Raw genomic sequence first — 25,830 nt, 5'->3', positions numbered from 1 at the left:
ACAATAGCTTCAAAGTAAGTAAATCAGATTGTGCTCTGTGTGGTCATTCGAGAACCCAGGTTCTTTCTCTTATGTGGCTTTGGATCTCTTGGCCATGCCTGCAGAGTTGAAACTGAGAACATTGTAGCATCCACAGTCTAGTCCAGGGAGAGGTTGAGCAGAGAACAGATAGGCATGTACCTAGTGTTTTGTGGTTATGACCCCAAAAGACTCATATTTCTTTTCACATTCTATTGGCAGAAACACAGTCACATGGTCACAACTAACTGCAAAGGAGGCTAGTAAAGGTAGTCTAGATTGGTGGACATACGGCACCACCACTAAAAGGAAAAGGGGAGTTAGCAGTGGTTAGTAGTTCTACCTTCTACCCAAGTCAGGTAATTATAAAGTGAGATTTGGTCTTTATCCATCTTCAGCTTACTGTAGACATGCTTTTACCTGAATGCTTTGCAAAATTATGTCCCAATTTTTTTATTAGAAATGGCTTCACTAATAACCTATAATGAAAAAGAATCTGAAAAAGAATCTATGTATCTATCTATCTGAATCACTTTGCTGTACACCTGAAACTAATACATGGTAAATCGACTATACATCTATATAAAGTAGTTTGTTTTGAAAAAAAAAATGACTCTAAATGATTAACATAAAACAAAACAAAACCCAAAGCAAGCAAACAAAAGAAATGGCTGCCTAAGTTTTTTGGTAAAATGCTGCTGAATGCACTGTAAACATTTTACAGAGAGAACAATACTTTATACCAATACTAAATGATTACTAAGTGCTAAACATATATTATTTCATCTTTATCATCATATTTTAAGGCAGTTATTATTATTATCTCCGTATTCTGAATTAGGAAACTAGGATATACTGAAGTTAAGTGGCTCGTTTTAGGTCATAGCGCTAGAAAATACTGCAACTGGGAGTCAAACATAAGTTTCCCTGATTCCAAAGCCTATGTTAAAAATTATTCCTTCATATGGCTTCACAGAGTTTTGCCACTTTTCTAGTTAGGAGAATTTAAAACACTTAGATGGAATCACCAACAAGAGAGTTAGAGGGTGAAAAATACTCAGGAGGAACTTTGAGAAAGGCTTTGGGGGGGGCGGGTGGGATGAACTGGGAGATTGGGATTGACATATACACACTAATATGTATAAAATAGATAACTAATAAGAACCTGCTGTATAAAAAATAAATTAAAATAAAAAAATAAGTACTAGGGATGCAACATACACCATGATGATGATAGTTTAATATATAGGAAAATTGTTATATATGCTGTATAATATATAGGAGAATTGTTAAGAGAGCAGGTCTTAAAAGTTCTCATCCTAAGGAAAAAAAATACTTTTTATTATATTTATATGAGATGATGGATGAGAATTAAACTTATTGTGGTAATCATTTTATAATATATGTAAATCAAACCATCATGCTGTATACCTTATTCAGTGGTGTATGTCAATTCTTTCTCAATAAAACTGTAAAAACTTAAAAAAAAAGCTTTTAGGGGATGAGAACAAGAGTAGCTGGTGACACAGGAGGGAGCATTTGAGTAAGGAGGGGTCATTTATGGACCCACTACCACAGAGAAACAGAATAGGATGGCACTAACAAGAGAGCATTGGATTGGGTCATTATGGGAATGATTTCAAGACGACCAAATCAGTAGAATGCAAGGGAGGAAGGTCAGATTACAGAAGGTGCACAAGTGAACAGGCAGAAAGCCAGTGGAAAAGGCGCATCCAGTCTATTTGCTTTGATAACTGGAGTGATGGGAGGGGAAGCAGAGGGACAAGGTGAGCCAATGATGGTGGGTGCTTTCAAAAGAGGTGAGATTTGGAATGATGTATATGTATTGCCACCTGAACAAGGTAAGCTCCGACAAGTCAAAAATTCTAGCTACAAAATCTAGCGGTTTCTGGTTAAGAGAGCAAGATGAGGCAGATGCTTTTTATGTGGATTTAAATTTTATGTGGATTTCAATTTTTTTAATGGTGATGCCTTCATACTTTACAAATTTTCTGGAGAGTTCTGGATGATTTTTTCCATTTCCTCTTTTTCAGTTCCTTCCTCTCTCACCACCTCCAGTGTTTTCTTGCTCTTTTCCGGCTGTCAATGACCTCGTTAGCGAGGAGACCTCAGAAGCGGCATTGCCTTTCTACCCCCTTCCCTCGTGGGCATTTTTCACCATTTATTTTAGAGTGAGCAGTCAAAATGGGAAGGATCTCACTAAATCACTCTTGACAAAGTGCTAATAACCATTAAGGACAAATGCAGTAGAAACAGTCGAAAATGGGATGCTCGAGCTCGAAGTCTGAGTGTGAGAAGTGCTACTGACTAACTGTAATTTGTGGTAAGTTATTAAGTACCAGTTTCTAACTCCTAGGGCTACATAAACAATTTAAGTGAAGGTATTTTTGTATCTTTTCTTATAAAAGTGGGATTTTCCCCCCACTATGTCATTTATCTTCATGGTGTTTCACTTAGGTTGAACTATTATCTTTCATTATGGAAAGCAGGGATAGGAACCTCATGTCTATATAGGGACCAGGAAGATAGGAGGGTGCAGCCTGTGTAAAGGGGAAACCAGTGCCAGCTGATTATTTTCCCTTCAGCAATGTGGGAAGAGTTTCACCCAATCATTGGGTTTTTCAGATCAATCCAAAATCTTTATGTGAAATCTTCTAATTGTTAAATGTTAGCAAAATATTTTTTTTTCAAATGCTGCTGGCAAAACAATGCATGGAGGATGGGAGTAAGTATGGTCCATGTGCTGCCAGTTTGTAATATTTGCCATAAAAATGAACTGAACAGATGCAGGGATGCTTTTTCCTCATATGATATCAACACAGAGATGCAAACATTTAAAATAGGTGCTTCTAAAACTTTAATACCTATCTCTGTTAAGCTGTGATTGGTAAAAATTTACCAGAGATATTTTGCTATCCAAATGGTGTGCCCATGTGGAGGGTCATAGTTAAGAAAGAATATGTTTTAAAAATATATTTTATGGTTTTTAATAAGCAAATATTCATAAGCTTATTCATGACTTTCAACCTATAGTTTTGTGCCTTTTAGCATGTTAGACAAGGTCCAACTTTATCCTACAAATCAAGAAAACAATTGAAATTAAACTTGCAAAAAAGAGGTGGCCCTTTCACAGTGGAGTGACTACTTAATTTACTTAGTTTAGCAGGTTGCAGGAAGGAAGAAAATGATAATGCAACACACTTTCACAGAGCTGACCCTCTTCTGAGAGTTAACCTTTGTGCTCACAAATAGTTATCTGAAAAATTTCTAAGGTATGAATGGAAATAACAGCAGACTGCATTACCTACATCCTGAAGGTCAGAGGTTCAGCTTACCAAGGTAATGAAACTTCAGTGAGCTGCTTCAGATCTATTAGGTTTGTCAGTTTTTATAAGCACGCTTACTTCAGGCATGCAATTATAACATAAAGGACCTATACTGGTGATAATTCAGCCGCCAGATCTTAACAGAAGTATTCAAATGTCAGATGCGGGGGAGGGCGTCCACCTTTCTAAGTAGGTTTTTAAGATGAATCAGGTATTGAGGGTGAAATAGAAAGAGGGAGATGAGTGAAAATATATTATACATAAAAATCCATCTCCAGATAAAAACTTTGTAGTTTTTCACAGAGGTGTCTCAGAAGGTAATCATAACCATCAATTAACTTATGTTCTTCCATGTAAGTGGTTTAAGAGATCCCAGTAGAGGTGACACAGATCATTAGAAACCTGCAACCTTACAAAAACCCTAGAGCGATAGTCTTTTGGTAAAAATGGCTTATTTAGTGGCAGTGTAGATCGATATAACCAGTACTAGTTTTAATTTACAATTAATGTCACCTAACACTGGTTTTAATCAACAATTGATACAACGTAACAGGGGCAAATTCCCTCAAGATGTTCTAAGTGAAATAGGAAGCACTTCTCGTCTTAAGCGATAACAAAATCAAAATCAGAAGGTTATGATTGCCCAAGCTGGAGTCATTTTACAACTTTTTATGTACTAGTAGATGATTATCCTAGTAGATACAGTTTACTTTTACAAAACGAATATTTTCATTGGGGATTTCCAAATCAGATATTTTTCAGTATTTGGTAATAGTCTAGCAAGTTTTGATTCAACGATTTGCCAGACCTCAAGTGATGCTTCTAAGGAGGATTACAATACATAGTTCCATGATACAGTCAGTCTTGGTTTTTTCTGATTGTGATAATGGATCACTACAAATTAACAGATCAGCTGGGAAATGCTGCTCTACTGACCAAGCAGATCTGAAATTTCAATTATTGTGGTTTCTAAAGTTGCAGGAACAGATTATATCCATATGGGAGCTCTTCTAACTGCCTATAAAGTTGTGTTCTGAATGCGCCCAGGGTGAACCACAGTGTTATTGAAGCAATAACAGTGATGGTGGCAAGTCCAGGGATGGTGGCCAGGCTTCCTTTTCCTGTATCAAGCTGGAATTCTGGCTGTTACCAGTGCTGAAGACAATTCACTTGGAAAAAACCATCATACTTCTGCAATCCTAGTAAATGGATTTTGCTGATAAGTGATGAATTATGAGATGGGGCAGAGCTCTCTTCAGGAAAGTGCACAATATTATATCGCTATCAAATTAGCATATGGACATTTCTATCACAACTGGTGTGACAAAAACTACATTCCCCATCCAAAAGGAATGGAAGGAGGAAGAGAAGGCCCAAGAAGGATGGACAAGTAGGAGAGAGAACTTCCTTTGAGGAAGAATAGCACAGGGAACTTGGCTTTTTGTTTCTGTCATTTTTTAATGTGTCCATTTTAAATTCGTTTTGGTACGAATATGGGAAAGGGGAATAAAGATGTAAGAAGCTGACTTACTTGGTTTAGCCCATCTCACGTCTATGGCCGTGTGGTTGAGAACAATCACAGTGAGGTTAGCTCCTCTCTCCGGAAGCCCGGCTAACGTGGTCACAGTTGCTTCTTGACTTGGTGTAAAACCCACACTGTTGTGTACAAAGACCTTATACGCATACGTTGTAAACCTAAAAGGTTGTTTTTAAAAAATACATATATAAATTTATCTTTCTGGACAGCAAACACATTTTCTTTTTCCTCACAAAATACAGATTTTCCCCCATAGGATGCACCATTTTCTCTCCCCAATACATTTTCTTTTTTCTTCCCTGCACAAAAAAAGGTAGCATTATTTTTGTAACTCTCAAGCCTTAACCAGAGTGTTAAGAAAAGATGTTATTAGCAATGCTAAGCAAATACTGCTATTTAAAACAAATGTGGTTTATCGTTTTGCACATCTTCATTGTTTTCAGAAGTGCTGAGGATTATAGCTCAATTCAACATGCAATTAAGCGTCTGGTAACCTGCCAGCTTTCTATCTGAATTTGATCCAGTGAGTTTTATGTTCTTCTTTTGGGAAACTCATCCATTTTCAAATATCAGAATCCCTCATCACCAGTTTCTTCCTATACTTGTGCTTCCTACCCCTAAATTAAAGCCTAAAACTGTGACCAAGGATACAGCCTTCTCCCACTGAGGGTTTTGCTATGGTGAGCTGTGTTTTGCCATTGTGAGAACATATTTACTTGAGTCAATATAGTAGAAACTGAGCACTGCTTTTTGGGAGGAGAAAACTGGACATGGTGACGTCATGGTGATGCCATATATTAAATCAGTGATGGGCTAAAGCCACCGATTCCTCATCCTTTTTGGCTCTTTTGGGAAGAAGACTTATCAGGCTATCTTTTCTGGGTCAGACTGCCTGGGGAGGAAAATACTATTTACAGACGCAGGCAAGCTTTGACTGGACAACAGCTTAGACTGAGAACTTGCTTAAGCACATTGTACAACACATGACCCTCCCTGTGGGGCACCCAGTCCTCAGGGAAAACACTAGTCTCAGATCATCACCTTCTTTGGGTTTTAATAGATCATCAAGGATGCCTCACATCGAGTGCAGGGCCCAGGGAATTTGTCTCAGTAAGTCACAACTTATCAGTCATGACAACAGAGGGAGGGCGCCGTTTGCAGGACTGTGCTAAATAACTTAGCCAAAATTACGTCAGGAGTTTTACAGCGTTTTGCCACCACCCATGTAGAAGAGGTCCGCTTGCCTTACCTTGTTTCTCACTCATGGCCCAAAGGTATTTTTGCAGGGCTTGGCTTCGGCCACAGTGTAGCTATAGGTAAAGAATTAGTGATTTCCTTGAAGCTATTTATTTTCTATTTCCCCCAAATAACTGCTAGCAACAGATCTTCTACCTCTCTCTGCTTTACCCCCTTTCCTTGTGTCTTTCTTTCTTTTCTTTTGGTTTTGATGCTATAGTGGGTTGAATTGTGTCCCCCCAAAAGGTATGTTTAAGTCCTAACCCCTAGATTCCTGTGAATGTGACCTTATTTGGAAATAGGTGTAATCAAGTTAGCATGAGTTTATACTGGATATGGGACAGGCCTAAATCCAAAGGACTGATATCTTTATAAAAGAAAGGAGAGGGAAATTTTGTTACAGAGACACAGACGCACACAGGGAGAAGCCGTCTGTGAGGAGTTGGGGGCAGAAATTGGCGTTATGCCGCCATAAACCAAGGAACAACTTTGGCCACCAGAAGTTGGAAGAAGCAAGGAATGATTGTTTTCTAGAGGTTTTGGAGGGAACACAGTCCTGACAGTACTTTGATTCTGGACTTTCAACTTCCAGAGCTGTAAGAGAATACATTTCTGTCGTTTGAAGCCACTCAGTTAGTTTACAACAGCCCTAGGAAACTCATACATAGGCTTTCTAGAAAGTGCTAAATAGTCTACATGACAATGACAACGGAAAGATAATAATAACAGTATTTACTGAGTACTTAATATGTGTCAGGAATTTTCTATTTGATTAACTCATTCATTCTTCACCATACTATTATAATACCTGCATTGAAAATGAGGAAAATAAGGCCTAAAGAGTTAAACCACTTGTCCAAGTCAACGAACTAGTAAGTGGGAGAGTAAAGACTCAAAACTAGACAGTCTGATTCCAGAGCTTCCTCTTTTAGCCATGATGCTACGCTGCCAGCATCGTAATGATGGTGATGATGATAAAAATAATAAAAAACACAATGGTCAGCTGATCCATCTATAGTTGGATGAGGTCATATCACTGAGGCTTGACCTTTGAGTTATTTTTCTGGCAAAGGGGAGAGATTTTGGCTTGTGCATCCAAACAGTCTCGCCAAATTTCCTTTGTGACCACTAGCGCGATTGTGAAGGATGGTGAGTCGGGGTTAAGAGGGTAGCAAGTGTGTGACCGTCAAATGAAACACGGCTAATGGCTCACATGGGAACTGAACCAGTGACCTTGGCTTCATTAGCTCTCTCCCTGGGTAAAATACTTTTAATTGTGTTTTACTTCCCAAAATGGCTTAAAAGAAATTTAGCTAGAGTCCGGATGCCTAATCTCTCCTGCAATATTTGAATTTTTCTTCCACATATTTACTCTGTGATAAATTTAGTAACTTTTATGGCTTCAAAGTGATACCATTTTTGTGGTTCTTTTATACAAGTGGAATTAAAAACATCAGGCAGCCCTGAAATGGTGAATTGTAAATAAGTTCCGTGGGGTCTTAGTTCTTACTGTGATACTTTAAGCTATTTGATCATAGTTTAGGTATGGTGAAATGCTACAATTTATGTCTGCATAGAAGAAATTTAGGCCACATAAATACATATAACTGGAATGTCCATTTTTAAAGTGCAGTTGCCCCTTAGTATCTGCAGGGGGATTGGTTCCAGGACCCCGTGGATACCAAGATTTGAGGATGCGCAAGTCCCTGATATAAAATAGCATGGTATTTGCATATAAGCTACGCACATTTTCTGTACTTTAAATCATCTCTAGATTACTTATAATACCTAATGTAATGTAAATGCTATGTAATAGTTGAAATCACAATGTAAATGCTATGTAAATAGTCGCAGGCATGTAGCAAATTTAAATTTTACTTTTTGAAAGTTCCTGGAATTTTTTTCCCAAATATTTTTGATTCACAGTTGGTTGACTCATGGATACAAAATCTGCAGATGCAGAGGGCTGACTGTAATATTAACATTTTAGAGTGAAAGATGACTTTAGAGTTTATCTGCTTTAAATAATGAAATATCTGCTACATTTTACAGATAAGAAACCTGAGACCCAGAGAAGTTAAGGGCTTTGCCTAAAGTCGCACAGCTAGTTAAGAGGATTAGGTGGGCCTCTAGTTTATTCATTTCTAATATTAAATTCTTTCCACTATTCACTATTATTTTATTGAATTGAGAAATCAGTAGGCATTTCACTTGATGTCATGCATTTGTTTTTTGCATTTTCTTTAATTTTCATGGTTAAGTTAAAATTTTAAGGAATAGGATCTTGAACTCCCTTAAAGGAACTAAAATGTACTGTTTTCATGACATCTGAAACCTAATCTTTGTCAGTAAGTATATATACGTCTGACTACATGGCTCGGTATATCTTTCACCAATTCATGTCAAAAAAGAAAATATTCATTTGCTTAACGGATTTTGTTCATTTGCTCTAGTATATTGTTTTTTAGGTAGACTTGGGTGTTGATATCAGATGGGACATTCCATTTAGTTAATAATAAAACACTTTTAAGAGAAAAATGCTCCATCAGTTGAAATCATATACTCATGCAAAACATATGTATATCAATCAATATCTTCCCTAAATACTAATTGTGTTTCTTGGGTATATTTTGAAAAATGTACCATTTCAAACCCTTTAAGATATAGCTTTTGAAATCTGCTAAGTGAATGAAAACTTATGTTAAGTCTATGCTGTAACCAGTAAAACCAACTGTTTGAAGGTCCATTTAGGAATACGAGGCTGTTACAATAGTTATCCCCTAATTGATTAATTTTTTTGAGACCATTCTCCAGCCCCTCCTTTCATCCACACACAGAAAATGGTAAATTCGTTGTGTAATAGACATGACTCTGGTATTTCTTCCTTGTAAAAGATCATATATATTAAAATCTTATTTATGGAATGAGACTCATTTCAAGGTTCCGTTGTTATTACTCGAATTAGAAAACTAGATTCTTTTCAGATGATAAAGTTTTTAATCTGCTTATTGACTAGATGATTTTATAAATAAATGAATGGCTACTTCATAGTTCCTAAAGCATTCAGTCTCATAACTTTCAGGTCACATATGATTTGGTTGGCTAGGGCCACGAAAATCTACCTGTCCAATAGGGAAATGATCCTTACTGAGACTTAGAAAGATGGGTTTTTTTCTTACAAATTACATTGCTCTTTTATGTTTGATACACCATTACTTCATTCATTCATTAATAAATATTTATTAGCACTAACAGCATGCCAGATACTAAACATAGTAAATGTAATGTCTGTCCTACTGGAGTGTGTGTATGTGTGTGTGTATGTGTGTATGTGTGTGTGTGTGTGTGTGTGTGTATGTGTGTATACTTATATACATATTTACAGATAAATGTTTTTAAATGAGAACCTCTAAAACATATATTCATTTATTCCTTTTTCTTTCCACATACATCAGAGCATCTAATTTAACCTAATCTAGTCAGGAAGTCTTCACAGAGGAGATAACATTTGGGCTAGGTATTGATGACAAACAGTAATTTGGCCAGTGGAGACATTAATTTAGCCAGTAAGAAGCATTATTCAGGGCAAAATGTGTGGAAGGCTTGTACTTTGAAAGGGTCTGATGTGTTCTGGGAACCAATAAAACCAATTCTTCAGTGCAGCTACAGAATGCCTCAGGTTATTTTCATCAGAATTAAAAATGTGTCAACTTTATTGATGTCCTAACAGAATTCATGTGTCAATATTGTCACCAATATAAATCATGCTTCCGAAAATGCAGGTTATTCAGTTCCTCCTTCTACTAACTCTTCTTCATATCCACCACCATCCAACACATGCTTGAGTACAACATTATACACCAGAGGAGTTGAGAAACCTCTGATAGCATACTGTTCCTTACACCCTCAAATCCTTTTGTGGGAATAAATACATAGGCAAACAAAAATGTAACACTGTTTCCACTGCTTAAATCTGTAATTGTTTAAATTTTCCATTGATGGTGGATACCTTTTCTTTCCCTCACTCATTTGTTGCTGAAAGATTTTTGTTTTCCTAAAAATTCTGCTGAAAATGTTTGCTTTTGGAAATTGAAGAGTAAAGATGATCAATCACTGTTGGAAGTTCTTATGATACTTTTTAGATTGTGAGTGAAAGCTGCAGCTGTCTACTCCTGTAGCTATCTGTACTTATGCCACCAGAATGTGGCACCTAAAATAACTTTGCTGTGATTTCTGTCTTTGTTCTACTATATCATCAACATGAAAAAGAAATGTAAACAAATAAACTAGATTTCTTTCTTTCTTTTTTTTTTTTTTGAAGAAAGCATTAGGCAATGAAACCTCCTATGAAAAAATGCATTCTCCCAGATTTAGAGGTTCATTTTCTTTTTTGAGGTAAGTTTTCATATGATGACACTTAGAAAAGGACAGCATGAAGTAAATTCAGAGCAATGAAAAGAGAGCACCGTGACTCTCCCATGTTAAATGTGAAACAGATATACTTTTGCTCATTTCGAATTAAGTACTTTGCTAGGAAATGGTACACCAATGTACCATTGGCTTTCATTTCTAGACCCAACTTTTACTCACATTATGGTATTAAGCAAGAAAATACCAGGCTCTACCTCACATTGGTGGTCATGGAAGAAAGGCCTTCCTTCTAACTCACCCTCCATGCTTATGAAGTTAATTTATTTACCTAACAGCTACAACTTGAACATGTTTATGTTATAGGAGAACACGTGTCATGGAGCTGCCCCAGTCTTTCCCTATTAGCAAAGCAGAAAATGTTACTTGTGCACATTTAATCTCATTACAAAGAAGGGGAATGAACGTCACACTCTTTTGAATATCATTCTCCAGAAACTATGTCCTCTTTCAGGGTTTGAAACATTTCATTTTTGTAGGTTAAAAAATCAGAATCCATGTCAGTAAGACTCAAACTTAGATTTTACAGTATATTTATCTTAAGCATTTAAACTTGAAAAGAGTCAAGTCCAACCGTTCTTTGAAAACCAGATGAAGGTCTATGAATTTTGAATGCTTTCATTTAAAGATAATGCAATTAGAGGATTCTTGAGAACTCATATGAAAGTCTCTTTCCAGACTGATAAAGAAATACTTGTAGGAGTTCATAAATAATTGAAAGGAAAAGGAGTGAGAACACGCCTCCCTTCATAAACTCAATGGCAGCTAAGTTATTATAATCTACAAGTCAACATTTTCCTTAAAATAGAGCCTATTATTTCTCATAGCTCGTTCGTCCTTTGTCAGATCCAGAACAGAGAGGCGCTCATGCCATCACTGTGTTTGCAGAAGTTTTATCTGATCACCCAGGAACCAAGGCACAGTGAGATCCTGAAAATCCTAAGGGTGGATTGATGCTTAAAATGAAGGTCGCTACCCTTTTGTTAAACCCAGCCTGACTCACCACAGCAGCATCAGATGACAACAGCACATTTTCCAGATTTTCCAATTGATGAAAATGTCAGGAAACCCAACGTTATGGTTCCCCTAACAACCATAACTTGGCCACTTTGCACAGAATGATTAAGGAAGAAAAGTTAGAAACTGACAAGTAGTATAAACCCACAGTTACACTGAGTTTGTGTCTACACAGACAGAGCAAAATTCAATAATTAGGCAACTAGCTGGGTAACTCAGACCAAATCATCCCTTACCTAAGATATTCATAAAAACAGAAGTATTTTCGCTGAAACTAAATTATCTGGATAATGAGCTCACTATTTTACTTGGTACATGGAGCTATAAAGGAAAAAATGACGACTAGAATGATCTGAATTTCAGAACATAGTAACATTTGAGATGAAAGTGGTGTGTTTTCTATATATTAGAAACATACAGCTAACCAAAAGAGACCGCTTGCCCAAGGAAACTGACTTCAATTTATACTTACTCTCACAAATGTATTCATAAAGGGATGCCCAGTGAAACTTAAGTTAATTTTACTTTTTATGTCAAGAGAAGTACCATTTAAAAAGCTGATTCTAGCTGTAGCTATTGGTGAGATCAGATCAAGATGGGCAGAAACCCTTCAATGGTTCCTTTGTTTATGTAGATGTAAGTTATGAAGGAAATAAGAAATGGTGAGTCTGGGAAGAATAGGAAATTAAATACTTTTCCTAAAGACATCAGAATTCAATGACCATCCTCCCCCGCCCTCCCCTCCAAAAGAAACCCACAAATAGTCAGTCAAATAAATACGTCAGTAAGACAAAATATGTCAAAGAGGAGGCTCATTAAGGGGCTGCAACACAGGTGTGCAGGAAGGTAAGCTGACTGCTCCCATCCTTCCCTCTACAGCAGGGACAGCAAGCCTGGCTGCCAGAAGTTAAAGTGGGTGCTGACTGCACCTTCCAGACAAGATCGCTTCTTTTGAACAAAAACACTGGCACAGCACATAGCACCCACAGGTGGTCTAATTTCCAGTTTTCTCTCAGATTTGTGAGACAAGTCCCCTTGGGCAGGAGGGGCCCCTAGTCTTTTGGACTTACAAAGGGTAGATGTCTAGAAAAATTCTTTTCACAATATGAAGACTCATGCTATTCACTTTGACTATTAGAAAGAAATGCAGGGACTTCCCTGGCGGTGCAGTGGTAAAGACTCCACGCTTCCAATGCAGGGGGCGCGGGTTCGATCCCTGGTTCGATCCCTGGTCGGGGAACTAAGATCCCACATGCTGCGTGATGCAGACAAACAATAAAAAATAAAAACCATAAAGAAATGCATATTGTGGGGGTTTTTTGTTTGTTTTATTTTGTTTTGTTTTTTTCACAAGCTGGTTACATGGGACAAAGTGGTTTATCTGAATAGTTGGAAAAAATCTTTGCTAGTGCTAGCAGAAAAAAAAAAATCTCTTGACATTTAGTATTATGAGGCTAGTCAAAATATCACCTCAGCACATTTTGTTATATGTATACTTCCTTTCTAGAAGCAGCTGTCATCAGTATGTTTATGTCAACTTATGTTTCAATCTAATTTGTGGGGATTTAACTTAATTTCATTCCTTACATCTTCGATTTGGACTTACTAAAAATCCTTACAAGCATCATTAAAAATTCAATAATAAAATTTTGGCCTTGGTCCTAATTCCTTAATAAGTTTTCATTGCTTCTATGAAGAAAGAAAATTAACTTTCTGAGTCTTATTCTGTTTTTCTGCCAACTACCTCATGGTTAAAAGTTAGATTCAGTAATGTTAGATAGTCAAGTCCTCTTTATTTTGGAAATTGCTATATTTCAGGCACTTAGAGTTCACAGATAGTTACCTTTCCATATGATTTCCCTAGGTAGTAATGGTGTATCTGTAGTTAACTGTGTTGATAGTAATTGATACATGTATGAGTGTGTATATGTGTGTGTGTGTGTGTGTGTGTGTGTGTGTGTATGAGTGTGGTTTTCTCCACTAGACTGTGAGCTCTTTGAGGGCAAGGGCTATGCTATTCATCTTTTGTTCCTTAGCACAATGCCTGTCAGCATATAGTAAACAAAAAGAAATTGCTGAATAAAATGAATTTCTTCAACTGAAGTCATCATTATATAGCCATGCTGGATTAAGTGACTAATGAATTGAAAATAGTGGAGAAGAGTCTAGGGACCACGATAATTTAGATTGAACCAAAAGGATATGCTAGTAATCGATCCCTTTTAGCTTACAAAAATGGCAATTTTACATGGTTCATTCTATCGTTTCCTTAGATTTACGTGCGACCTCTCTTCAAGAACCTCACCATATCTGTAATGTTTTCCCACCAGGACCCTTTCAGATGGACAGGAGAATTTTCCTCATTCCCCAAAGATAAGAACATCACAGTTAATATTCCTAGGGCACAGAGCAATGAATACCCAACCCTTTACACATTACTAAAAGTATTCTTTCATTTAGCATCTATTGGCACACCCACTGTGTGCCAGGTACTACGGTGGGGATTGTGATAGAGAAGTCATGAAGACAAGGCCTTGCTCATGGTGGATATGCCAGTAAAATGGGGTGTCCAGACAAGTAGCCAGGTCAGTACAAAGACAACAGAGAGTTGTAAGGGGTGTGCTATGGAAATACATTAAGGAGGCAGCTGATTCAGACCAGGAAGAGGGTGCTCTAGGAAACTTGCAGGCCAAGACTTGAAGGACGGTAGACAGAGGGAAATGGCAGCTATGGGGAGAAGCTGAGGGGTGGGTGTTGCCTGTTAGAGGCGCCAAACGCAATACTAACGTGGCTGAAGCGCAGAGGCCCAGCAGAGGAAGAGGGGAGACAAGACCAGATTGTAAACAGAGTTCAGAGTAGAGCTAGTCAGTGTGAGTCTAGAAGCATAACCCTCCTGATAGAAAAGTCATTGAGCAATATGTCTTAAAACTTTTCCTAAAAGAATACTTGTGATTTTTTTGAAATTTGATTACATTGCTTGATTCATGAAGGTCTAGACCTCACTTAATCCCATCCAATCTCCTCATTTTATAGACAACAAAAGTGAAGCCCAGAGAAGTTAAGTGACTCCCCTAAGGCCACAAAGCGAGTCCTCCAGCACAGGATGAAACCAAACCCACGCCTCCTTACTCTCCCGTGGGGTACTCTTTTCTGGCATTGCCCATTTGCCCATTTCTTGACCTCTTCGAACTCCAGATTGAATTCTTTTGAGTCTCAAGCCTGTTAACTAAATAATTTTTGTGAACTGAACCAATGATTTATAGCAAATTATTTCCTGGAAAAGCAAGCATTCTACAAGTGGCCCAAACGTTCCCCAGTTTTGAACATGTTCAACATTTCCAGATTTCGCCATTACGTGTCTGGCTAGGGCTGTGACAAAGGCAAGAGGCTAAGGCTCAAACACCTACAAACTTGACTTCAAAAGGCTTATTTGAAGCGTGCAGTTAAGATGGCAAATATTAAACATGCTGACTGTTGCAGCTCGATGATTAATGCCACAGATAATAACCAAACATGTTTTATTGCATAACTGGCTCACACAATGAAGACACTCAGATTCTTTGAACTATTCAACATGCCCCAAACTAAATGTCAGCATTTGTTTTTATAGTTTTTGTAATCTCACCTGCTAAGACCCTTATCTTCATAAAACCACTGAGTTCCTGAATAAATATTGTGCCACAGATTTAAATCTTCTGGGGGATTTGATGCAAGTGGTTGCTGGATTTTACATCTCAGAAGCTCATATCTAAAGCAAAAGATAAGCAGAAAGATCAGGATTATCTCAACTAATGTTATTACCAAAATTCAGGTTGTCTCACGGTACGAATGTGTGGGGTGTATGTGTAAACGTAAAGAAAACATCTTAATTTTCTTTTTTCCAGATAATCATTTTTTTTTTTTTGGCACAAGTGTCATCCGCGTAGCTAACTGGAACAATTAGCTACATTCACATTTTACTACTATCAGTAAAATGATCACATTTAGATTTCTTCTATATCAGATTTGCCAAAACTTTATCGCCAGTTTCACACAAAATAGAATTGCAAAAAGCTTATAAAGTTAATGGTTTCCTAAAACTTCTACCATCAATACTTTATAAACAATGATAATAATAAATAATAAATTATCGACTCCACAGTCTTGCCTAAGTGTCAAGTTGTTATAAAGCCATTTCAGAATCACAGTTCTTTTCTTTCATCTTATCTATATTCCTGACCACATGCTTCACAAGTTTCCAGATAATAATAACATGCCAAAAAATTATTGTGCTATCTTTAGAATTTTGAGGCATGTTTGTGCAAATGTGTCATTTAGAACATGCATCAAGCTTGCTTAACATATAATAAAGATATACTTTGAAAATCAAGAGAGGGGCTGTGTAGAGATGCACTAGAGAACAGCAATTGTTGTTTCGAGGGTTTTTAGTTCCTCACAATAGCATGCTATTTTTACCTTGATGATCTTTTTATGATTCCCTATAAGTCAAGATACAGAAGGTGAAACTGTATGAAAATTATGAGTGAGGCAGACATAGAGAACAGACCTGTGGTTGCCAAGGGGGAGGGGGTTGGGGGAGGGATGGAGTGGGAGTTTGGGATTAGCAGAGGCCAACTATTATATACAAAATGGATGAAGAACAAGGTCCTACTGTATAACACAGTGAACTATATTCAATATCCTGTGAGAAACCACAATGGAAAAGAATATAAAAAAGAATGTATATATATATATATATATATATATATATATATATATATGTATAACTGAGTCACTCTGTTGTACAGCAGAAATTAACACAACACTGTAAATCAACTACACTTCAATAAAAAAAAATGTTATGAGTGAGGAATATCCAATAAGGAATTAGTTCAATGTTCCTGTGTGAGGAAAAGCCTCCTTCTCCTCCCTTCCTTCCCAGAGAGATAAGACGGTAACAAAATCCAAAAGCACCATCACTTTCTCTTACCTCAAATTGGGTCCGTTTGGCCTGGTTGGTGGCTGCCAAGAGATGCCAACATAAGATTCACTTAGTGGAACCACGGACAACGGGCTAAGACCCTGAGGCAGGGTGGGATGCGTGGTCACATGGGTAGGGAAACTCTCTGTGCACCCCCCTAGATGCCCATTACCCCCTGAGCAAGCCACAATGGTGACAGAATAATTAGTGAAAGGAGTCAGATGAGTAACGACGTGACTGAACACAGAGGAAGTAACGTTGGTGATCGTGATGTGAGGGTCAGGCATGCGGATCTCATAGGTAAGGATGTCTCCATTCAGGATAAGTGGGGCTCTCCAAGTGACCTGAAATAAAACGTAAGCTTAGCACCAGTGTGACAACACAGGGACAGAGCAACTGCAGTTCACAAGGCCTGGCATTTTGCTCTGCCTTGTTTTCAGTCAAGTCACTTTCTAAATACCCACTTTCGACTTCGCCCTTTGCACTAGACAGTAATGAAGGGTTTCGGATCAATTAGCAGTACACCAGGAACTAGATGAAATGCTGTTTCCTGGGCTAGGCTTTCAGTCTGGAGACTTTCTAAGATCGTCAGACTAGTACACACCTTAGTGATTCATCTCCACCACGGGTGCCCTGAAGGACACAGAGCACACACATGGAGAGAGTTCACACATCCACACGCATCAATGGGGCGGCAGCAGGATTTAATAGTTTTCTTGTTTATAACTCAATTAAACGAAACGTCAGAACTCCTTGCTTTGCATTATTAGCGGGTACTCTAAATATGTCACTATTCTCTTTTTTTTTTTTGGGATGGTGGTGGGAGGGTGCCGAAATCATTCTTTGCATTTTCTGAGGATGCCCTATTGAGTTCCTGAATCTCACTAGTGCATAATGTAACAAGTAAAGCAATAACAACACATCCTGTTCTCAAAGACAAGAGACATGTGGAAAGCTTTAAAAAGGCAAGCAAAGAATGATCCTGTTTAAGTCATAGACATGAACATCAGAAGAAAGAAACACCGTTTTCTAATAATGTTTAACGTTGCTTTTCTTTTCTGGCTAAATACTGTAAGGGCATAGTGCTAACCCACTCATGCTCTTATGGGGGACAAAGGACCCTAGAAAAATGTGCATTAGTCGTTAAAAGATTATTTATTTATATGCTATCATGGGTCATCTTTTTTGTGTTGCCTTGCAATGTTCCTTAAATTTTGGAGTGTATATCCCGTCTCCCGAATAGACTGTAAGCTTCTTGATAGCAGGGCCTAAATTGTATACCCATTTAGTGCCATACACCGAGAGATGGAGTTCCAGAAGTAACAGCAGTCATGGCTGTCTCCATTATGTTTTTCCTTAGCATATAGCTATTTTGAAACTTTCAAAGAGTTTTCCACAAGGCGATATATTGATACCTACATTTATAGTTCTATACAAATTTGAAGTCTGAGAGGCATTATAGAAAAGTGAGAATGGAAAAGGATGAACCAAAATTTTCTATCTTAAAGAGAAAAAACTTCCTCCAGAAGGAATCTGACCTGAGATATCTGTAGGGTATTCTTCCTAATTCTTGGTGACAAAATGGGCCTCTACCAGATGTCACTGGGCAGTTGCTTGATGATTACGGTCCCAACTTAAAATTAACAAGGACCTGACATCTACTCCAATTTTACTACATAGCTTGAAATCATTGCTAATTTTAAAATCTTTTTCTGGACTTCCCTAGTGGTTCAGTGGTTAAGAATCCACCTGCCATTGCAGGGGACACGTGTGGGTTTGAGCCCTGGTCTGGGAAGATCCCACATGCCATGGAGCAACTAAGCCCGTGAGCCACAACTACTGAACCCATGTGCCTAGAGCCCGTGCTCTGCAGCAAGAGAAGCCACCGCAGCACAACAAAGAGTAGCCCCTGCTCACCGCAACTAGAGAAAGCCAGTGGGCAGCAACGAAGATCCAACCCAGCCAAAAATAAATAAAAATTAACAAACAAACAAACAAAAAACCAAAAACACTTCTCAGAGAGTTCCACACTGTGCTGGTGAAGAGAAATTTTAGATGAGTTCCTTATGAGCACAGAGGATTTGCCTGGATGGAGGAGAGATCAAAGAAGCCTAACGCAAGTAAAGTTTATAGAGCGGACATAGGATTCTATTTGGTTGGGGGGTGCAGCGCTCTTTGTGGACTTCGGAAATGAGTCAAGGTCATATTTACAGGGCTTCCTGGTACTTGTCATGCAAATGGAAAATGGAAGGGTTATCACAGCTCAATTCTACCTGATTCACATGTGGAATACCACTTGCCTCTGGAACTAGAATATTCTGAGAGTTCAGGTCAAGGCTTGGCAGTCCTTGAAAGAATCCAAACTTTGGAGGTAGTCTGTGTTAGCAGTTGAGCTGAGAGTGAATTGATTTGGCACTCAGTTGTTGAGCCTAAGAAAAGCATTCATAACATAAACCTTGAATAAGATCTCAACCAGCGGAGATTAAGCGATGTGATGTAATGATTCTGGAGTCAGTCATTTGAAGAGCTAAAAAATCCCTGTGTTCTCTAACTATAAACGTTTGCATCCAGAAATTGGCTATTTTTCTCACTTAAAAAGCTACAGACTTAAGAAGATACATCTTTTTTTTTAGTTTATACATTTATTTATTTATTTTATTTTTGGCTGCGTTGGGTCTTCGTTGCTGCACACGGGCTTTCTCTAGTTGCGGCGAGCTGGGGCTACTCTTCGTTGCGATGCACGGGCTTCTCACTGCAGTGGCTTCTCTTGTTGCAGAGCATGGGCTCTGGGCGCATGGGCTTCAGTAGTTGCAGCACACGGGATCAGTAGTTGTGGCTCGTGGGCTCTAGAGTGCAGGCTCAGTAGTTGTGGTGCACGGGCTTAGTTGCTCCGCAGCATGTGGGATCTTCCCGGATCAGGGATCGAACCTGTGTCCCCTAAACTGGCAGGCGGATTTTTTTTTTTTTGCAGTACTCAGGCCTCTCACTGTTGTGGCCTCTCCTGTTGTGGAGCACAGGCTCTGGACACGCAGGCTCAGTGGCCATGGCTCATGGGCCTAGCCGCTCCGCAGCATGTGGGATCTTCCCGGACCAGGGCATGAACCCGTGTCCCCTGCATCGGCAGGTGGACTCTCAACCACTGCACCACCAGGGAAGCCCAGGCAGGCGGATTCTTAACCACTGCACCACCAGGGACGCCCAGGAAGATATATCTTTTTGATAGTACTGAGTTGGAAGACATGAATCTACTTCCACAGAAAATTTTTATAAGGAATTTTATAGCAAGGTGGAGAAGGCCATTGTCATTATAGTGAGTAGGCTATCAGAAATGGTATCTAATTTGATCATCCTCCTGAAAATATCCTGCAGCTATTACTAAAAATAAATGTGTCCAAGCTTTTTAAAGAGCCAGTTAGTTAAATATTGGATTCTATTCTTTCCAGTGCCTAAGACTACATTTACTAGAGTGTGGCTAAAATATGTGAGATTAAAACTTTCATTCAGTTTAATTTTCCATGGCCTTTTATATATCTATTGTTCATAGAAAGGATTATAAAATATTGTTGCAGCCCAAAAAACTCAGACCCAAGAGCATGTTCCTGGCCTAATAAGCAAAAGGTATGTTCTCTAAAACAAGACTTTTACACTGAAATTTTCTAAACAGAATTGTAGTTTCTGGCTGGGAATAAAATGTTTATTTTGGGGTTGCTTTGCCAATAATGATGATTTCTTTTATTTGAGTGGTTCTTAATTGCTTAGATTTCCATTCTCTGTTTAGTTATTGTAAATTTGCAAAAAATAGGACAGGTGGGTAGGTGTTTAAGGAGCTACTGACTTTTACCTATTTGTTCAGATCCCTGAAGAGTGGCCCTAAACAATCAAGGGACCTACAAGATCCTGGTTGTAAGCAAAAATTTAGGGAATGTAGGTTAGATGATTGGCTTCGGGACTGAAAACTGTAACACACATAAACATTGTAACTTACTTCTAATTTCTTTAACTCCATCAAACCATATTTAAGAACTTTATGAATAAGAGGATTTATGAAGATTGATTTGAGAATGAGCTAAGAATAAATATCCTTGATATTTGATGTAGGTTACTCAACCAACGCTGTGAGACTTGGAACAAAACACTTAACATCTCTGGGCCTCAGTTTCCTTGTAACTAATGTTAAGAGACAATCCTCGCCCTCATATCTACATAGAAGATTTTATAATTCTAAGACTACTTAATCAATACAGAATATGAATGACCACAGGGCATGAGAGTGTGGTTAACATTTGACTCCATATGGTAATTCCTCTCAACAACTGACTCCCCGGCAAATCTTCTCATACAGAACAAGGTGTACAATAAGTATTTGTTGAAATGAAATTAAATTTTTCCTTTAAGGTATCTTCCTTTTCTTTTAAAGTTGTTAATATTAATTTTTTTACTTCGGATATTTGATTTGCATTTTGTATTCAGAGAAAAAACCAAAGATATTGATACATACAGGAAAATAAATTACGGTCCTTCACCTCGACCTCCTCCTATCCCTCCCCATTCCCACCCTGTAAAGGTGAAAAGGTGATAGCTTTGAATCTATTCTGCCATACTTTCTCACACAGCAAATATATCCACACATAGGTACGTTTTCTCTCTCTCTTTTAAATTTTTTTCTGGAAAAATTTTATTTTTTATACCCATTTTTATACCCATTATTAATCTGTAACTTGCTTTTCACACTCAACTAGAGATCATGGGACACACCCTATCATGTTTTATGTTGCATAATATTCCTTTCATGGCTGAAAACAGACTATTCAGTTATCCTACTGACTTGACTTTACTGTTAAAAACCATATTTGAAAATGTATGTATACATACGATTGTACATTTTTTTTATTTAAAAAATTTTTTGGCTGCACTGCACAGCATGTGGGATCTTAGCTCCCCGACCAGGGACCGAACCTACGTCCCCTGCGTTGGAAGTGTGGAGTCTTAACCCCTGGACTGCCAGGGAAGTCCCTGTACTTATTTATTATTGTATAGGTTAGCAAGAATTGCTATACCAAAATGTATGTTTAGTTTTAATCATTATTGATGGATTACTTTCTGAAAAGTTTGAAGTAATTCACTTGATCACAAAAAATGAAAGACAATGTCCATGATTTGTGTCCCCACAAATTCTTGAAATTACTGCTCCTTTTAGAGAGCAGATTTGTGATTACCAGAGGCAGTGGTGGGTGAAGGTGGTCAAAGATGAAAACTTCCAGTTATAAGATAAATAAGTACTAGGGTTGTGATGTACAACACGATTAATACAATGAACACTGCTGACATTACATATGAAAATTGTTAAGGAAGTATTGGGTTGGCCAAAACGTTTGTCTGGAATTTTCCGTAAGTTGTTACAGAAAGACCCGAACAAATGTTTTGGCCAACCCGATAAATCCTAAGAATGCTATCACAAGGAAAAAATGTTTTCTTTTATTTTGTATCTATAGGAGATGATGGATGTTCAATAAACTTACTGTGGTCATCATTTCATGATGTATGCAAGTCAAATGATTATGCTGGACCCCTTAAATGTATACAGTGCTTTAGGTCAACTCTATCTGAATAAAACTGGAAGAAATAAAAAGAAATTACTAATCCTTTTGGTCTTGCCAGTATTACTTTATTATTTAATTAATTTGTAGTCCCTTGACTTTTTTAAGATATAAATATTTTCAAACATTATTAACTCTTTGTATATCCTCTTATCACATTTTTTATCCATATTTTATACTTTGTTTTCTATTGAGTTGTCTTTTTATCATAAGTTATTAGAAGTTCTTTGTTTATTATGGGGAAATAATTTATTTTTCTATAATGTCTTATAGACATTCCCAATCTATCTTTTGAAGTTTAACTTTTTTTTGAGGAATCTTATATCTTGCAAAAACAAAGTTGTTTTCTAGCTAAATATAACTATCTATTCTTTTAAGGCTGCAGGGTTTGCCTGTGAAATGGGGATAATAATAGCCTTTATCTGACAGGGTTGTAGTAAGGACTCAGTGAGAGCAATTCCTGGAACTTAATATGAACTCAGTGAATATTAGTTGTCATTTTATTTCCTTCCAAATTCTGTAATACCCTATATGGGAAAAGAAACTGAAAAAGAATGTATATATGTATATGCATAACTGAATCACTTTGCTGTACACCTGAAACTAACACAATACTGTAAATCAATTATACTCCAATATAAAATAAAAATTAAATTAAAAAAAGAATTTATAATTTTTTAATGGTTTGATTTAAGCAGCTATCAAAGACCAGCCCATCTTCAAAAACAGGTGAGAATGATGACTAAGACTTAATTCTTTTTACTTTGGTTTATTATCAACCTGTAAATGAGCAATGCTAAGAGTACACACCATAGCAAAGCTGTGCGTGGACACCATCTGGGGGACAGGATTGTTGTTCCTTGTCGCACACACACCAAGGCTGGTGGTTTTGGCGATCTGAGCCAAGAGAGGACTCTTCTACCTGAAAAGCTGAGAGCTGCAGGCCTGCTCTTTCATTCTGCTTTAGCCGTGGGAAGGTGGGCCTGAGAATGGGGCCATCAGAGTCCAGAGGCTCATGTTATCACCAAAAAGCAATTTTTTTTTTTTTTTTTGCTGCATCACAGTTATACAACTTAGTTATTCTATGTTTTATTTTTATGAGTCCTCAATCGTACTCAAGACTCCAGTGGAATAAATTTATAAACTGACTTTTTCCTAATCTGGTTTTATGTTGAATAGTTGTTAGAAATGGCTACTGAATCTTACGTCTTTTTTCTGCATCTATGGATAAAAAAAAAAGGGCTTTCTCTTTTAATCAGTTGATTTAAGCAGTATGTTGATAGATTTCCTGATGTTGAACCAACCTTACATGTTTGGAATCAGACCAGATTTGTCCTGGTATACCATTCTTTTAATATACTCCTGAGTTCAATTTGCTAATATTTTACTTAGAAGCTCTGGCTCTATAGTCGCAGTATGAAATTAGTCTATAGTTTTACTGAACTATCTTTTTCAGGTTTTGGTATTTTTTTTACCAACTTTATACAATGAAATGAATTTTCTTAAAGTTATTAGATATCACATCAAAGTGCATGGCTTTCACACAACCGCTTTGACAATATATATTCTTTTCCTTGTAATCAAATAAGATATTAAGAATGTAATTTTGATATGCAACTTTCCCTTTTTCTTTTTTTTTTAAATTTATTTTATTGAGGTATAGTTGATTTACAATATTAAACCAACTATAACTTCTGCAGTACAGCAAAGTGATTCAGTTATACATATATATATATGTGTTCTTTTTCATATTCTTTTCCATTATGGTTTATTACAGGATATTGAATATACTTCCTTGTGCTATACAGTAGGACCTTGTCGTTAATGCAACTTTCGCTTCCTAATGCTCATGTCTATGCCAAGTTCTCTCTTTATACTTACTAAGATGCTACTTTGGGTTATTTTCTAGTTGGCCTAAGTATGTGAAGTTTCCTTGCTTTCCCTATTAGATGCAAGCTCTTACAGGTGGAGTGGTGGTGAAAAGACCAGATGGTACAAAATGGGAAGAACTAGGGTGAAATACCAGTCCATTTCCTTTATTATTCCCCAACCTATCAGCTGGTAGTGTTTATTCCTGATTTGTTTCTTCCCTCAAGTCTTTTCATTTCTGGGCATTTTATATATCTGTTTATGTTGTTTCGACTAAAAGGTACACTCCATGAAGGTGGGGATTTTGATTTGGCCACTACTGTATCCTCAGTGTATAAAAGAGGCACTCATAAAGATTTATAGGTGCTCAATAAAGGTTAGTAGAACTGAAATTATTATTATTGTGTCAATAATATTACTGACAATTCTCTTCATCCTAATATTTGCAATGACTATGAAATAAATGTAGAATAAATTTCTTAACCAATGCATTCATGACCATCCTTCTGTTTCCCTCATATTTTATCCATTTGCAATTTTAACTTTTAAATCTTATATTTCATAAAGAGAAATCACTGTATTGCTGTCACATTGCCTCTGTTTACCAGATAAGCATATCACGAGCACATTGACTTTGAGTCTGAAGATCTCTTTGAACCTAATGTGAGCCCAAAATTCTGAACGTAAATATGTTGTTTTGATATTATTTAAACCCATGTAATCCAATACTAGATTCAGCTGAATATTCCTGATGACTCTCTTCATTGATAACTTCTGATTTTCTAGTTATAAAGGGAGAATTAATAAAAGGTGTGAATTTTTAAAAACTATCACTAATGCCCAATGTCTGCATATTCCAAGCACCTTCTTAGAGACTTTTAGATTCCTGACCTGGTGAGTGCCTGTGAGATTCTGCTCCCAAGCCAAGCTAATCTAAACTTTACCTTAGCAGGTTGACACGCCATGTACACTGTCTTATTCCTGGATGAGGTTACAAAATGCAAAGAGGAAGGAAAAAAAAAAAAAGAATGAAAGAAAAAGTCAGGCAATTTGTTTTGAATACTTTTGATCACCGTTTATAGATGCTGAATCACATAGGATTGGGCATTGAGCCATTATTTTTCTGAAAATATTTATCATTTTTCAGATCTGCCTAGTTATTAAATTCTTGTTAGAAAGAATCCAGAAAAAAGTCCATTATCTAGCTTTGCCTTTGTGAAGGGACTGTGTTTATGTCACATCATATTGATTGGTACTGCTACTGAAGTTTTGCAAAATTCCCTTAGGATTGAAAAGAAAAGTCATTTCTGAAATGATGAATAACTCTAGGTTTGTTTGGGGTTTTCCTTTGGTTCGTTTTGCTTTTCCTTTGAATGAAGAACAATTCTTAAGATTGCCCGATTCATACAATAAACATCGTACCTCATGTCCTTCAAATTAATTTCCTTTTAGTGTTTTACCAACAGGATTCTATACGTTTGTGGTATTTCTGTCAAGAAGGCGTGTTGCTTTGACCGATCTCATGTTGAAACTAAGACAGACTCATAAAAATCGATTTCAGTTTGTAGGTTCAATTAAATTTCTTCAAGAATTTACACTATTTAGCATCACCCAGTGTTTGCTTTTGGTGGGACGAGAGAACACACAACAGAGATTCAAGTAATAATTTCAGCAGATGAACTCTGCTGTTATGCAAATGCCCTTTGTTTTGTGCTCTGGTGAGCAAGCTGCTACACCAATGCTTTTGGCAGTAGTACAAGATTGAATCCATGGAAGCATGTGTGTATTTACACAAAAGAGGCTTCTAAGCTACAAAACTCC

At 37.3% G+C, this 25,830-nt stretch overlaps 1 protein-coding gene across 1 annotated transcript in view; it reads right to left on the bottom strand.

The window, feature by feature from the left end:
- The window catches only part of USH2A (usherin), a 782,904-nt gene that overhangs the window by 254,655 nt on the left and 502,419 nt on the right, over positions 1 to 25,830 (bottom strand). Inside the window, exons 41-43 of the mRNA XM_049708907.1 lie at positions 16,553 to 16,887; positions 15,209 to 15,331; positions 4,897 to 5,060 (exon numbers count right to left, since the gene is read on the bottom strand). Coding sequence (XP_049564864.1) covers positions 4,897 to 5,060; positions 15,209 to 15,331; positions 16,553 to 16,887 — 622 coding nt within the window. The remainder of the gene's footprint in view (positions 1 to 4,896; positions 5,061 to 15,208; positions 15,332 to 16,552; positions 16,888 to 25,830) is intronic.

Source organism: Orcinus orca, chromosome 1 (genome assembly GCF_937001465.1).
Source record: "Orcinus orca chromosome 1, mOrcOrc1.1, whole genome shotgun sequence".
NCBI classification, from domain to species: Eukaryota; Metazoa; Chordata; class Mammalia; order Artiodactyla; family Delphinidae; genus Orcinus; species Orcinus orca.
Note: the sequence above shows the minus strand (reverse complement) of the source record. Positions and strands in the feature narration are given on the sequence as shown.